Source organism: Grus americana, chromosome 12, assembly GCF_028858705.1.
Source record: "Grus americana isolate bGruAme1 chromosome 12, bGruAme1.mat, whole genome shotgun sequence".
Taxonomy (NCBI): Eukaryota; Metazoa; Chordata; class Aves; order Gruiformes; family Gruidae; genus Grus; species Grus americana.
In genome coordinates, this window is record NC_072863.1 from 3,232,257 (window position 1) to 3,248,268 (window position 16,012).

Consider the following 16,012-nt stretch of genomic DNA (forward strand, 5'->3'; position numbering starts at 1 on the left):
AGCTATTACAAGTTGCGTTTGTAAGACAAGGAAAATTGTTTCGAAGTATCAGAGTAGCATAATTTCCAACTTTTTTTTTTTTGTGGTGGTGGGAATTTCACAGCTGATGAAAATGTAAAGCAAATAAAATCAACATGAAATTGTTAACAGAATTATTCTTATTAAGTGACACCTATTAGCATTAGGTTACCAAGGACTTCCTTTTTGGAAGATTCATATTAGAAAAGTGAAGCCTACCTGCAGAAGCACTGTGGGATCTCTCCTTGACCATACAGAGGAAACAAAAATGGTGTATTGCCATAGCGGCCAAGGCACTGAAGAAATTTTTTTGTTGCCTGAAGACCTTCAAGAGTGCTGCAATCAGTCTCTGAAACCATTGCAATAGAGTGAAGAATGAAGTGCTGCAAGCTGGGTGTCAGCTTCTGTGTTCTTAAGAACTGAGCAAATGTACTGCTCTCATAGTCTGAGGAAAAAGTAAATTTAGGTAAAGTGTATACTATAACATTTGTATTTTCTCCTATTCTTCAACTTAAACAGGTACTTTTGTATTTAAATAATCAAAAGCAATTGAGTTTTTCAACAAACACTTTGCTGGAAATAGATAATCCAAGTCAATGAAAGTTAAAAAATTTACTCCCAGAAAGTGAGTTTTCTAAAATGACAGAAATATCACGCCATTAAAATATTTCAAAAATAATGCAAACCCATTGACTGCTGGTCTCCAGCAGTCTAGAAAGCAATATCTAAAGATGGCTTCATCTATTCTTTGTGTTAGACTTGATCTAAACCCATTTCCCAACATGTGAGAAAAGTGAGCAACTGCAGACAAAAATCCACTGAAGTGCATTGGGATGCTGTTTCCTGTAAATTACTCAAAATACTATACCTGAAGGACACCCATTCAAGAATAGTACTGCTGAATCCATGCTGATACGGTTAGAGGGTATATTTATGTGCAGAGAAGCCATTCATACAGTGTCTTAATCCAATGATGAGAAGGCGCAGTATTTATTTCAAATTGATAACTTGCTCACAACAAACAAGTATGGATGAGACCCAAAGACACCAGGGACGAGGAAGCCTATCTCCCCTTTCCATTAATACTACTGCTGACACATTTTGAAATTCAAAGAAACACAAGTCTTTCAGGAGATGTTTAATGCAAGTGTTGCATGTCACTGATAGACCTCTGAAAAACTTTAGCTATCTTAATAACTAAATGAAGTTTTTTTCCAGGAAAAGACTGTATTTAAGCAATAGTATACTTTCATACTATGCAGAAATCTGCTCTTAAGCTTATTTCAGTCATGGATAAATTCATAGGTAATTCAGAAACACTTCCATCAATGCTGAGGCTAGCATTATCAAGCTATATAGTCTGTTCAAGATTCAACCACTGTTTTATTACAAATGTATCCTACTACCCTTTGTACAGCCATGCAGCAAGTCATAAACCGACAAGGGTTTTACCGTTTTATCGTTCTAAAAAAATTCTCAAGTTTTTCCTCACTTCAGACTTCTTACATAACTCCAAATTTTAGAGAAAAAAGCTTTAAAAAAAAATTCTTCACTATCATGAACTCTCCCTATTAAAAGTCTGCCTTTCCCCAAAGAATCTCACCAAGAGCAATTTTAAATTTCTGAAGTCTTTAGATCAGACTAATCTGACTCAAAATATTCACAATTACTTCCCAGGCTGTTGTAAAACTTAGGAGCAAAATATGGTTAACTATCTCTGGAAGTAAAGTAAATCTAGAGTCATTTACGTACATGAATCAATGGATTCATTTAAAATTGATGTGGTGTCTCCTTTTTTTACTTAGTAAATTTGCTAAATATCACCTATACTCTTACTCTGAGCACCTCCGTTTCTTCAAGCAGCAGCAAACCTGAAATTACCTGTAATCTATAAATCCTGAAGGGGGGAAAACTCATTAGGCTGGAGTTCATTACAGACCCTCTTCTAATCTTACCAGATCATGTTCGCTATTGACCAGTTCTCTTTTGCATGTTTAAACTAATTTTCTCTAATGTTTGTACCTAATCTAAGGGTCTTGTTCAAGTAATCAAACCAGTATCTTAACCAGTTTCTTTTTAACACTAGATTCTTTCAAAAATACTCCCTAGTCAAGCCACTGTCAAGCTACAAAAGTGCTGATGTGCTTCAGTCTGAAACTTAATGACAATAGTTTAACTATTCCTCTTTCCTCATTCTTTCTTTTTTGACAGATTGTTCTTTTATTGCCTTAGTTCACTCTTAGACTTCAAGAACTGAGAACTTCACTTCATTCTTTGTACCCTAAGGTGCATAAACCCAAAGCACCTTCCTTCTGTTAGGTAGTGTTCCTCTTTGACCTGATACTCATTATTCTTTGTACATTGTGGCTCCACCAATCCATTCTGATATTCTCTCGGCTAAATAAGCCAACAGTTGATAAAGGCACTTTGAACTTGCCCTCTGTAACTAAAAGGCATTAAATTACATTTGATTTCAAAGGTTAAATATTCCATTTTCTCCATTTCTGATTTTCTGGCAATATATTGTAAAGATTTACATATTCAGAAAAGAAAAATCAGATACATCACATTATATTTAAAAATCCTGAGGAGAGGGCGAGGAAACACCTAAAAATGATAAAAAAAATTTGCAACCTTGCTGTAATATGTAATTTTCCTGTTAAAGAAAAATGTAAATAATAAATGATGTGGGAACTAGAAGAGCATAGTGCTTAAGTAGAAGAATTTAACATTGAAGTGAAAAGGTCACAAAAAGGTCAAAGCATACTTTGAAAATGAATCCATAAAAATAAATTCTGTGAAAACACAGGAGAGCTATCAAAATTGTGCATAACTGAATGAATTCATAAGAAAAGAGTGTACACTGCTCAATGAAACACTACCTTGGTATTCATCAGGGTGTTGTTCATAGTCCAAACAAAATGTCAAAAATTTCATTAGCATTCTCTTTTCCACCATAGTAAGCTGTCTGCTGTTGAAGACATCTGCTCTAGAACAAGGTACCTGGAAAAATATTTTTTAAGAATTTCAGATACATCAAGCATCAAGCAACACTATAGTCTTGAATTACCTAGCAAATATTTTAAATTACTATTTGCTCTTTTTGTTCTTTTCTTATATATTTATTTCCATTATTTTCCATTATAACTGTAATAAGTCATCAATTTTCCACAATGAAAACATTTTAAAATCTTTTTCAGCCTCTTCCCCTTTTTATTTCCTTTCAATTTCACTTGCATCTCTGACTGCAGAGTTAATCAAAAGAGTTTGTATTAATTAACTGTGCTAAAATCTCCTGTTGCCATTATCAGACCAATGACTTCTAAGTAGCAGAGACACAAATCAAGTCTATGATCAGAATTTGAAAACCTAAAACCTGTGAATCTAAGAAATAACTGCCAAGTCAATCATGGTCTAAATATCTGACACGAGGCAAAGACTTGTGTCAATTTACTGGACTGCACATTCTTATTTTAGCCTTTTTAAAATAAAATATTTACATATAACACATACAAACTCCTTTTCATTCCAGAAATGAAATAAAAACCAGAATCTTAAGGAAAAAATACTAGCTTATATTACAAAACTCTCAAGAAAGCAGCTTCAAGTTTCCTGACTTTAAAAAGATGAGACTAAGCATATGTAATACATTATTTTATGATACCTGTTCAATTTTTCCTTCTCGAAAGGCAAGAATTCGTGTCGCATTTTTAAACTCTGCATATCTGCTAACATTCGACTTAATCAGAAGGTCAATTAACAGACCTCGAGAGTAAAGCAACTGCATAGTGAAGAAAAAAAAAAAAAGAAAATGGTGAGTAAAGAGAAAGTGCTTACACCAAAAGAAAACAGTGATACCAATAGTATTCATTCGTAAGGTGTTTTCTGTACCTATTTACCAGTACAAACAATGAAGTCAAACCTGAATAAAAGAATATCAAGTTGTAGTATGTGCAAAATAATATCAAATTAACTGAAGCGACCATGCAAACAGAGGAGACAAAGCAGTCCACAGGAGAGAAAGGGAAAAGCTGTCAGCCTACTGCTCATTTAGTTTTAGTAGTCTGGGAGTCATACCTTGAGACAATTTTTTGTATTGTCATCTTGGATAATTTCTTTGTATTGTACGCTATATATATCCTTGAACGCCATATTTTACAACCTTCATCTCCTAGTATCAGTAAAGTACATGACACTGTGTAAATCATCCCTAGTTGTTTCTTAAATTATGTGAAACAATAATGTCCCATTTTCTAAATGTAAATTCCTTAAACTCGCAGTTAAGGTTTAGTCATATTCTGTTATATTAATTTATAATCTGTCTACCTTTACTCTTTCTATAAGCTAGAAATCTATTATGAAATACTGAAGGGATGGAAATGTAACTATTAACAGAAGACGTATGTCTGAATTGAAAAGCACTGGAAATTAGTTTAAACGTGCTTTGAGTCTTGTGGCCCTGAGTAACAGAATTTGCATGATCACACAGGAATTCTCAAGAGAAAGGTTTACTGGAACACTAACTAGAACACTACAAAAAGTCTGTGTCCCACTGCCAGAGAGAAACCAATGCAAATTACTAGTGATGACTACTCTTCTGCAGAATTTCTGGAATTGATTGCAATTAACACCATGTAACGCAATGGCACAGAAAAAGTATAAAAAGGATCTAAAATAGCATTATCTGCTTAACCACTATACACTGACAGTTGTTTTGATGATGTCGTTCCAATGATGCATGAAAGAAGTATCTACATTCGGAATACAGATAAAATTTGAGGTTTGAAAAATCTTTTCATGCAGAATATGAAAAAACGTCCCATTGCAGAGTACACATACAGTCTAAACCACAGAAGTTAAGAAAAAATTCTATTTAACTTCAATTTGCAGGGCCATATCTATATCCTGTAAAGTACATAAAAGCTAGATTTTAAACAGTATGACAAGTATGTAAGATTAATAGTTTTTCCTCTAAGTAAAACACACATTAGTAGGAATTCAACATAATGATAACTAATTTTAGTCACCTTGTAAGTTATGAATTAATTTAACTATTTTTTCTTTCCAATAAAATTTATTACAATTCAGTGCTTTAGTCATCAGAGAACCAAAACCAGTATAGAGACAATGAGTTTCACAGTAAAATCTAAAACCCAGGAAGCACTCAAATAGGAAAATTATTTTTCATTATAAAAACAGCAAAGATGTGCATGTAGATTGATTCTCCTTGTTTAAAAATACACATTTTTTTAATGTTACTATTTAAAAAAAAGAAATTTTGCAGATATTACTTAAGTGCTAAATTTCAGGAAATATAATTTTTTGGACCTATTTCTGAGCTATGCTTTATGGTCTCTTTGGTTATAAACAAACACTAAGAGCACACATGAAACAGCTCCTGTTTAAGGGTACTAGTTCTTGCTTGCTTCTCAAGAGTGTCTTTTACTCCTCAAAGACACTGCGTCACTCCTCCTCAACATTTTTAGATTTTTTAAAAATGTCAGCATTTTTAAGCAAAGGAAATGTACTTATATGAAAAGAGTCGTTCAGCTCCTACCTTGGAAACTAAATCAATATTAAACCTTCTGCCTTCTCTAACAATTTGGGAATACGTAATTTTCTTTGGTTCTTGGGCAGAAATTTCTGAAGGTGCAACTTCAGTTTTTCCCAATTCCAGGGTGGACTCGCCTAAAGCCATACTATGAGAACTTTCATTCTCAGAGGTTATTTCTGCATCCTTCCCTTCCACTGCGGCTGCTGGCTCAGCGCCTGTAGCCTTTGCTGGTTCCTGGCTCTCCGCCTCCAGTAAGGCACTCTCCGATGGTGGGCACTCTTTTTCTGATTCTTGAGCAGCCTCCTCAGCACCAGAAGCTCCAAAGACAGGCAGCTTTGGCAATGCACCAGCTTCTTCAACATCTTCAGCTGAATCCTGACTGATTAAAAACACAAGGGGAAGAAGGGGGGAAAAAAATAAGAGTCTTAAAAAATTGTTTAAAGTTTTGAGTCGGTGCCCAAATTGAAACCTCAAGCATTTCTATGAAAAACATTACAATTTCTTTATCCTGGCCAAATCAGGTGTATCACCCACTAAAGAATTCTGGTTCTTTGATTACAAAGCTGTAATTCAAGAGAAGTATTTTTACTAGGGGAAAAAAATAACCACGACCAAAAATTTGGGTTCTTATCTTAAATGGACTCAAAAGATGGAGTGAACTTAAAATGAAAATCAGAACTCTCAAGGTGATACACAATACCCAGCTACATAAACAAAATGAATATAGTATTTTAAAAAAGAAACAGTAAAGCAATTTGATTCGTTTTTTCCTATGGATTAAGAAACCCCTTTGAAATTGAAATGTAAAAATGCATGAAAGTCATTACGCTTAGATATTTTAAAAAACAAACTCACTGAAGAAAACGTAAGTGCTTTATACGACCGAGACTCCTTTGCATCTGTTATTACAGCAAGTCCATCAGAGAAGCATGCAATTTTGACCTGAAGTTTTACTTAAACTTTCAGATGACTTTTTCAACTCTGACCTTGCATTCTAATTAGTTGTTCAAGCATCAGCCACAGAGAACGAAGTTCCCTCACGTAGCCAGGCCATTTTTATGGAAGGGCTACAAATTTGTGCACAGCAGATGAAGACAGCCCATCAAAAGGGGGGACACTGCTGCATGTTTACTCTGTATAGTCCATTTCCTTTTCATGACACAAGTCTTTAAAATTCCTCTTATAAAGCAGACCTCCACTTTTAATCTCATCTACTCTTTTTATCTTGAACTTCAATGACATCTACCTTAGAAACTAGTACTTCTGAACTTAGAATTTTAGTTTATACTACCAGCTGAGATGAATCAAATCAATGTCATTGTAAGTGAAAGGAGTTCAGCAATAATTTCACACTATCTTTTCATCTTTATACCACAAGCCATTAATGCACTGAATAAACAATTTAATCTTGGCTGAAAACTAATGAACTATGATTTTAAAGGTGACCTGCAAACATACAGTACAAAATTTCAATAACTAACAGGATGGTTAAAATTCACTGAACAGCAAGGAATTATTCAGTATACATATAAAAACACTCCCTCACGCATCTGCAGCCTTACAGATGGAAGCAGGGGGCAGGATTTCTGTTAAAAGAGGGAACAAAACCGCTGTACCCTTTACATGTTGCTCCTCACTTACAAACTCGGGGAGCTCACATGAGTTCATGAAAGTAAGAGTTTGGAGTAAGTTCATGCACAGTCACCAGGAAGCACTTACTCATGAATAGGGTAAAACATTGCCCTGGGAAATACAGGAACTGCTGTAAAGAAGCACTAATGAAAGAAGTCTGGTTTTGTATATTAATTATGTCTGTTTGCTTCATATTGCAAACATTAAATAACTAAAATATCAAAGAAAGGTAAGTTCTTTGTCAAATGTTTTTTTAAAAAGTAATCTCTGCTAAAAATACAAAGGAAAGTCAATTAAATTTGGGGGTTCTGTTTGGATTTGGGGGGGTTAGGAATTTGGAACATGGTGTTTGTGAAAACTGCAAAAGCTGTTGCCATTAACGCAGCAACTAAAAATGAAGCTTTTATTTAACTCATCCTAAGGCTTCCTAGAACACAAAAATTCAGAGGCAAGTTTTCTTTCTACCTTCTCCGAGCTCAATGTACAGTTTAATCTCATTTTAAACATACTGGATCATTACTTTTTAAATCAAAATAAAATCTGGATTCACAATACATTGCCTTTTTTCTATGTCACTCTGAAAAGCAGTGTAACAGTAATGTTATCTTTACATATTTTAGATCTCTATTCAATTCCCATTAATGAATACGTAAAACTGCGTGATTTGCAGCTCTACGCATTTTATAACAAAAGCTTAAAAACTGTATATAATCTAAATTCATGACATCCTTCCTATAGGAACAAATATCCCTGAATAATGTAAGAACTGTCTATAAAAATCACTCAAATTGAACTTTTGTACAGACAATTCTTCTCCTAATTCAGAAAAAAATAATACATCTGCAGACAAATTGTTGTGTAAATTTAGAATATTATCTTCCACCATTCATCAATTAATGGTACTAACAAAGGAATATCTTAAAATGAATGTGTCTTATTAATGCCTTGTAACAGCAACCCCTTCAGATAGGTCAAATGAAAAATTGCCAACCAGCTGGTTAATTTATTCAGCACAGGTGTTCACTATTTATTTTTCAGCCATTTGCCTTTTTTCAATACAGCTTGTTGTAGACACAGTATTCTTTCCCTTTGATGGATGCACTTTGTTCTAAGGCCATTCATTTCAGATTTGCACTGTGTATATTATACTGCTACCCAGCTGTTTATTCTTTCAAAATAAATGTTTAATGGTTACTTCATAGGAGTTATAAAAGTTAAGCAAAAACAACAGAATCCAGCCAGAACGTGTAAATTGTCAGAAACACAATAACTGACTCTCTCAGAAAGTTTCAAGTTATTTTAGAAAACTTTTTCTTTGCTAAGTTTATTAATCTTACCATTCTTCCCTGTGGGTTTTTTGGTGACAATCAAGAGAGACTGCATTGTACTGCCAGGCTAAGTTAAACGCTTAAAAGTAGAATCTTCTATTTTGTCCTGACTCAAGCATAATGCTCGCTTTGTAGAAGTGTAAAGTCTTAGTACTCAGAGATTCAGCTTTGAGCAGGCCAGTCAATATCACATCGTACGAAAATCATACGCAAAGTTAAGAGACTGTCAAACCTTTAATCTGATTTAATACTGGTTCTGAAGAATATTTATTATGTCAACAGGATTACAATTAAAATATTCAAGTGATAGTGCTTTAAAACAAGCATAACATTTTATCTGCAGTACAGCCGTTACTGTGCAATATAGAACTTTGGAATATTCTGAATCTCTGACCTTCAGACTGTACAATTCACACTTTTTTTTTCCTACCTAAGATGCTTACAGAAACAAACACATGTTTCCATATGAGTATCTGTCAGCATTTCATTCAGCTACGTATGATAGTATCATAAGGGATTCAAGGTTAAACTTAACTATCCCTAAGAACCTTTCAGGAATTCAGAACAGTATTCAGTTCAGTGCAAAATCCAAAAAGATAAAAATTATACATAAATACGAAGAAGTATTTCAGTTTTTAAGTGAGGCCCACACAATTTCCATTCACTGTTACTATGCTTACGTGCTATTCAACATTACTGCTTCACAAGGTTACTTTTAGATATTCCTTGATTTTCAATAATATGACATTGGGAAAAGCTTACCTTCTGCATGGCTTATATAAAAAAAAGTATCATACTTCCATTACTTATTTCATTTTACATGTACTTATGAGTTTAACTTTTTCCTATGAGAATAACAGCTTTTAGCCAAATTATGAATGGAAAAATTTAATAGATGGCAGTGCATAACTACCTACTACTAATAAAACCTACAAACACAACACTTCTGTTGTCTACTCGGAAGTATATTACCAACTCACAAACTTGGCCAACAAATTATACTGCATCCACACAAGGTCATTTGAGAAGGATCAGTTAGCTTCAATGAAGTGCAAGTGATTTCAACAGAAGGACAAAGACATTAAGAACATTTTAGAACTCATGGTTACTTTTTGAAACAACATGCAATATGGTAGCATGGTGAAATGCTTGAAGCCAAAAGCACAATATGATCATTTGCCTCTGGGCATATAAAATTATTTGTATATTTCTATATTTATACTTACTCGCCAAAACAGAAATCTTCTACATGTTGAATAGTTTTATCCTTCTTGCTAAGAGAAATAACTTCTTCATTCTCAAGGATCAGTTTTGTCCAGTCTTCACATTCATCACAGATATCTGTCTTTTGCTTACAAAGAACAATTATAAAATTATATTTTGTACTGTGCTAGCTGCTCTTGAACTGTAACCCTCTATAGTCCCAAAAAATTTGTTGTACCATCTTATATAAAAAAGAAAGAATCCTCTTACTGTCTTAAACTTTTTTCTATTTAGATTTTTTGAGTTAAAATAGTCACAGCTGGTTACTTTATCACAGCATGCTAATATTTGCACTACATTACTAGCTCTAGTAATCTGAAAATACAGTGTTAAATGAAATACAAGTTTTAGTAGATAGTTGAATATAATTTTGAATACAATCCACTAAAAGACAAGTTTGCCACAGTCAGGTTAGTTCCAAATTTTGTGACAAAACTCTGAGTGGAGACCATATGAAAAAATAGAGTGATTTGGGTATTAATCTGTCCACACAGGAATCTCTAAATCATGTAACAGAACCCTGAGAATATTAAGTTCTGACATTGAGCAACTCCACTGGTTATGCCAGAAGGTAGCACTATGTAATAAACAGCCATGAGACTGAACTGAAAAAGTTCCATCTTCTATGGACCAACAAGCTCACAATGCTCCAGTAAATAATACGAACATCCATTTGCTAATATGTGCTCAATCTCCTAAATAAATATCCTCTTCAGAAGATTTCTCGTGGACTGACATGAATTAGATAAACTTTGGTCATTGAAAAATACACTATCAACATGAATCTTTTTGTCCTGGCTGCAGGACATTTCAATGGAAGGATCCAATAACTACTTTTCTCACAGTTAAGAAGAATCAGCTGAAAGCACACAAGAAAAACAAAAGGGACTGAAACATCAGAGAGTGGAAAATAATCAAACAGGAAATGGAAAAGACCAGATTATCATTTACAGAAGGTGCAGGGAGAGGAAACTGAGCAATAGTGCAGTTGCTTCTACATAAATTCAAGAACCGACAAAGTATGACAGATGACTAGATTCTTTGGTCTCAGATAATAATATTAATAAACCAGGTATATCAGAATCTTAGAATGCTAGGCCAGATGGTTAAGTCTTAACCAGCAAAGTTGGAAACTAGAAACCTCTTTGATCTGTCAAATTACCAAAAAGAAAGAGCACTGTGATAATTTGTCTTGTAATAAATTATGTAAACAACCAAGATTTAATGTTAAAGAACACTGAAGGAAGTCATTTGGAAAAATTTTTACCTGATTTTCTTTAATCCAGGACAACAATCCTGAAAAACTAAAGCTGGCCCAGTTTCCACCATAGTAATTTCTCCTGCAAATAAAAAACAATGAAACTTGATGGACAGATAAAACATAGCTTTTTCAGCTTTAAAGAAAAAACAACCAAGTTTGAGACATTCAAAACATTTTCCATGACAGACTTTACAGATGCAGAATATAAAAATTGGTATAATATTTCACAACTCTTATTGAGATGCAAAATTTCCATTGTCACTTACTTGTAACCTGTATTAAACAGACTACAGTCCAAAATCAAATTATTTGGAGGGTAAAATGAACGATGCTGAGAAAAGCACATGGGATGCTATGAGTAAAAGGAAAAATATACATAAGACTGACTCTACACCTCTAACACAAACATATACATTGCTACAGACATCTTTACTTAGCCTGGAGCCAAGCCAACAAGTCTGCCAGTTTCAACTGAGTTCTCAGAAAAGCCAGTTCAGGTTTTTGGCATCCGTCCTAGTCTCCACAGTTTCAGGTTCTGGCAGGACACAATAGCTGTGTCACACGAGCACAGCTATACTGCTTCTGACTGAATCTGCTTTAGAAGGAAACATCATTGCGTTGCATGCCACTTCTAAACTAACAGTGCTTCCAGAGGTGGCTAGGCAAAGGAGGGTTACGGAAACTCAAACTGGGTCCAGACAGTAGAAACCACATCTCTCTTATCTTACTATGTCAAATAAAGAAAATTCACTCTGTTATTTATCTACTGCTTACAGAGCAGATTATGCTTATTATAGACTGTTAAAATGCTCTGGCAAAATTCTTATTAAACTGCATATACTGTAGGTGGAGCCAAAGGAACTGATTTGTACAAAATGATCATACCTCCCCGAGTACTTCTCAGTTTATATTTACCACCTTCTTTCTTGCAAGATATTAGTTTACTTCTTTAAAATCACAAAAAATTAATAGTTCTGCTGTTAATCAAAGAAAGCCGCTGCTCTCCCTTTTTAAAAATTTTCTATTGATATTTCTCTAAACATCAGTTGTATTAATTAGCTTTTGTTATCATGTAGACCATATCTTAAATATTTAACAACTCTGACAGGAAAAATAACAGAGCAATTAGATTTAAAAAAAAAAAAATCACTAGTTCGTGCAAAATAAAGAAGTCATTTCAGGATTTAACTCTGTTTTCTGGCACTTCAGAAGGATGAAAGATACCAAAAATACCCTCCTGAATGGATATCTAATCTTACTGCATACACTTAACACCCCACCCCACCCCCCCCAAAAAAACCCCCAAACCCCACATTTAAGCAGGAAGATGGGGTTTGTATTTTACAGATTAACGTGAAAACTGTTAAGTCAAATGAACTTAAAATCTTATCATAACCTCCTCCACTTTCAAATTATAGAGATAAGTGTGATAAAAGTGAAAAATTAAATTCAGGTTTGATTCTACCATTTAAGATGGGATGTTTTTGACAAGGCTTATCTGCACTGACAAAGACTTCATTACGAGTGGCAGCCCCCTTACAGCACCAAAGGGTGATGCTCTACACTATGTTGCTTACTTAGCATCGGGAAGGCAGATGCCTGCTAAACAATGCCTAACAAACAATGCCTAACAAACTGACCTAAAAAAGTCTTTCAGCTACTGCAAGGCAACAGTGAAGAACATAAATAGGACATCTTCTGCAAAGACAAGAAAACTCAGCGTTCACTCAACAAAGGTGGCTTCAACAACCCAACACGGTATTTGAGGCCATGAACTGGGAGGACTGGGTTTATACTTTACAAGAATACACGTAGTCTACCCTGCAATTTGGTAGCTCTAAGCAGAAGAGCTCCATCCGCAGATCTGTTACCAATCACCTGTACAAAGGAGTTCATACTTAGCTCATTATGTGAGTGACATGGGGCAGGCTTAACAAGTACTGCTATTTGGTATCATACAGAATACAAAGCAATGAGGATTTATATTAAATGCCTGATTCGGTCAGGTTTCAATCTGTAAAATAGTAACTGATAGTTGCAAGCAATGATAACCTCCAGCTTTGTTTTAGCTGTCAATGGTGCAGGTTAACTTCTTGCTTCTTCTTAAGATTCCACTGAATAAAAAGTTCAATATTCATAAGTTATCCACCACTTCTGGGATTTACAAAAAAAACACAGCCATGAAGATTTATTTTTAAGGGAATCTGCTGCTTTAGTTGCAAGTTTCCTTGAATACGAAATACAATCTGGCTGTCAGAGCAAGCAAGGCAATTGATCACAGAAACCACAGAAAACACCTGCCTAAAACTAGGTGGGTTTCCTGAATCTATACCAATATAAATTAATGCATATTTAGAATATTTAAAATGAAAACTTACAAGAGAAATCAATGTTATTTTCACAGAAAGTTACAAAAGTTTATTTGTGAGCTGTCAGATATCTTTGATGTGAACATTCCTCGGTTCATCAGGTGGATTTTCCTTTGAAATTGCTTTTCTTTTTAACCACCATTGATGTGAATCAGTCTTTTCAACAAAGCACTCTATAATACTGTTCTGAAGCTCAATCAGTTTTGAGACAACGGTATGGCCTTTCTCAAACGGAAAATGAATCGCAGGTGTCCTTCCCTTCCTCTGGTGCCTGAGCACTTTTCCCAAGTTATGCTGTACCACCTCAAATATTAATCTTCTCTTGAAGCATCAACTTCCAGATTTTTCCCCCCAGAATTTTAATAAGTTTACCCTGCATTGATGAGTCAGGATTGCTTAATTTTCTCACCTGAAAAAAATACAGAAAGGCAGTAGACCAGACATGATTACTGATATAATGAGCAAAGTTCTTAGTAAAAATCTTGAAGAGGAATTCTGAAGAGAGCTGACTAATGGTTTTACAATCAGGGGTCCTTTGTAACCAAATATTTTTGTTGTAATTGCCCTGAAGATGACCCGAGGAATTCCTTAAAGTAATGGTCAAGATCAAAGCCTAATTAAAGCTAAAATATCATCCTAAAATCTCAAGGACTAAGCTCCTCTCTTCTCTTGCTATATTAGCAAACTACAAAGACAGATATTCTCTCCCTTTTTCAGGGTTATAATTCAATTATGCTTTAAGTAAGAACATGAAACATTTCAAAGGTGTTTAACAGCAGTCAGAAATTAATTTTTCTACCAATTTTGATAGAGCACAGGCATTTTTTTCTACCATACATTGTTTCCTAGATGATATTTGCTGAAAACTTCTCCTGTATTACCTGGATTTTCGTATGAATTAAAATACTGCTGGTTTTAGTGCACTTTTTTCAAACCTTGAACCTGTAGTTCAGAGCTAATGGCATTAATTCAAAGACAAAGCAGTATCAAGATGCAGGGTTTAAATTCCTCTTTTGTACCCAGTTTGTTTTGTTTTTTTCTCCTGAAGCCATTTTTGCAAGGTTTTGGGAATGCAGCCCAAGTACAGTTTTACCTCTGCAAAAAAGCTTAATTCTCTCTTCTCCTACATTAGTTTCTGATTTTTTTTCTCAGTTACTAACACCATTTTTTCTTCAAATACTTTGAAAGAATTAGCAAATCCCAGTCCAGAAGACTGAAATTGCAAATTGTTTCCAACTTATTAACATTCTTGGAATCCAAACCAAGAGAATATCTAACGTGTCCTTTTGAAGACAGACTGCAATTTGAAAGCATGAGATACACAAGTAAGACATAAATAAGAACAGAAAAAGTATTTCATGGACTATGCCTGTTAAGAAGATTGCCATTCTCAGTGCCATGTCGTAACAGCCATGGTGTAACAGTCAAAGCTGGTGATGTCTGAAGAAAAGCTGCTGATGCCTCACAATTGCTCCCAAGAGCTGCCTCTATGTGTCTGTCCTGCATTTGATCTTTCAGAAAGAAGTCTTGAACCATCAGAGTTGCTGTCTTTTGCAAAGGAAATTACTGCCACATCGATTTTAAGGATCTGAACACAAAATGACTTATGTTTCAAACCCATAAAGTTTAATGTGCTACCTATTAAGTACACAGTCACGTGTATTAACAATTCCCATTCTGGCGTAGCAATCGTGTTTTGGAGCATGAAAAGTGGACTAAGCTTCCTTGCCTTCCAAGAGGAAGGGCTTTAACCCAAACCGCTCTTCAGTTCAATAAAAGGGTGGTGGTGTCACTTGTACTACTTCACATTATATCCTGGGATATGAACATGACCACAGGTAATTATCATGGGCCAGAAGAGACCATGTTTTACTCACTAATACCTTTGCTATGACATCAAATCCTAAAACAAAATACAAATGAAACCAGATTTTTCAAAAGAGGTCAAAAGATTCCAGAAATAGGATTTTTTTGCCTAGGTTTTCTCACTGAAAGTTAAATAATTCCTCTATTTTTCTTGCAAGAAATTGACCTGTTTTGAAAAGCAACCTTTTCCCTCTCCGGTGGCTGTACTTAAGACAGCTACCTCACTTCACTGCAGTTAAAGAGCAGAAAGAAGGCTATATGAAGACATGGGTTATATTACATTATATTTTTACAAGTTCTGAAAGAAGTGACACAGATTGCCTAGCAAGAGGTGGAACAAACTCCAAAAGCAGCGATCTTGGGGGACAGGTACAGGTAGAGTGCCCAGCATGCTTTTGGATGCTTAGATAAAACAGAATTTTGGACACAAGGAACACTCAAGTACTCTACAGGTAAATTAAGGTCAAAAAATAAGAAAGATAACAGGCATCACGAAGCAAGACATGAGAAGCAGACAAAACAAACTGGGTACAAAAGAGGAATTTAAACCCTGCATCTTGATACTGCTTTGTCTTTGAATTAAACTCTACATGGAAAGATAAATAAATCAATGAGGAAGGATCTAGACAATATAACTACAGTCTACAAATGCTATATTCTGGATGCTGAAAATCAAATAGAAAATGTAGCTAAACATACCTCACCTCTAATTGCCCCATCC

General features: G+C 34.7%; 1 protein-coding gene across 3 annotated transcripts in view; it reads right to left on the reverse strand.

Moving 5' to 3' along the window:
- CHM (CHM Rab escort protein) overlaps positions 1-16,012 on the reverse strand; it is a 69,995-nt gene that overhangs the window by 37,023 nt on the left and 16,960 nt on the right. For all 3 annotated transcript variants that reach the window (XM_054839394.1, XM_054839392.1, XM_054839393.1), the window contains 6 exons: positions 11,063-11,135; positions 9,759-9,883; positions 5,576-5,951; positions 3,683-3,799; positions 2,901-3,021; positions 238-463 (listed from right to left, as the gene is read on the reverse strand). In XM_054839394.1, the coding sequence (XP_054695369.1) occupies positions 238-463; positions 2,901-3,021; positions 3,683-3,799; positions 5,576-5,951; positions 9,759-9,883; positions 11,063-11,135 (1,038 nt within the window). The remainder of the gene's footprint in view (positions 1-237; positions 464-2,900; positions 3,022-3,682; positions 3,800-5,575; positions 5,952-9,758; positions 9,884-11,062; positions 11,136-16,012) is intronic.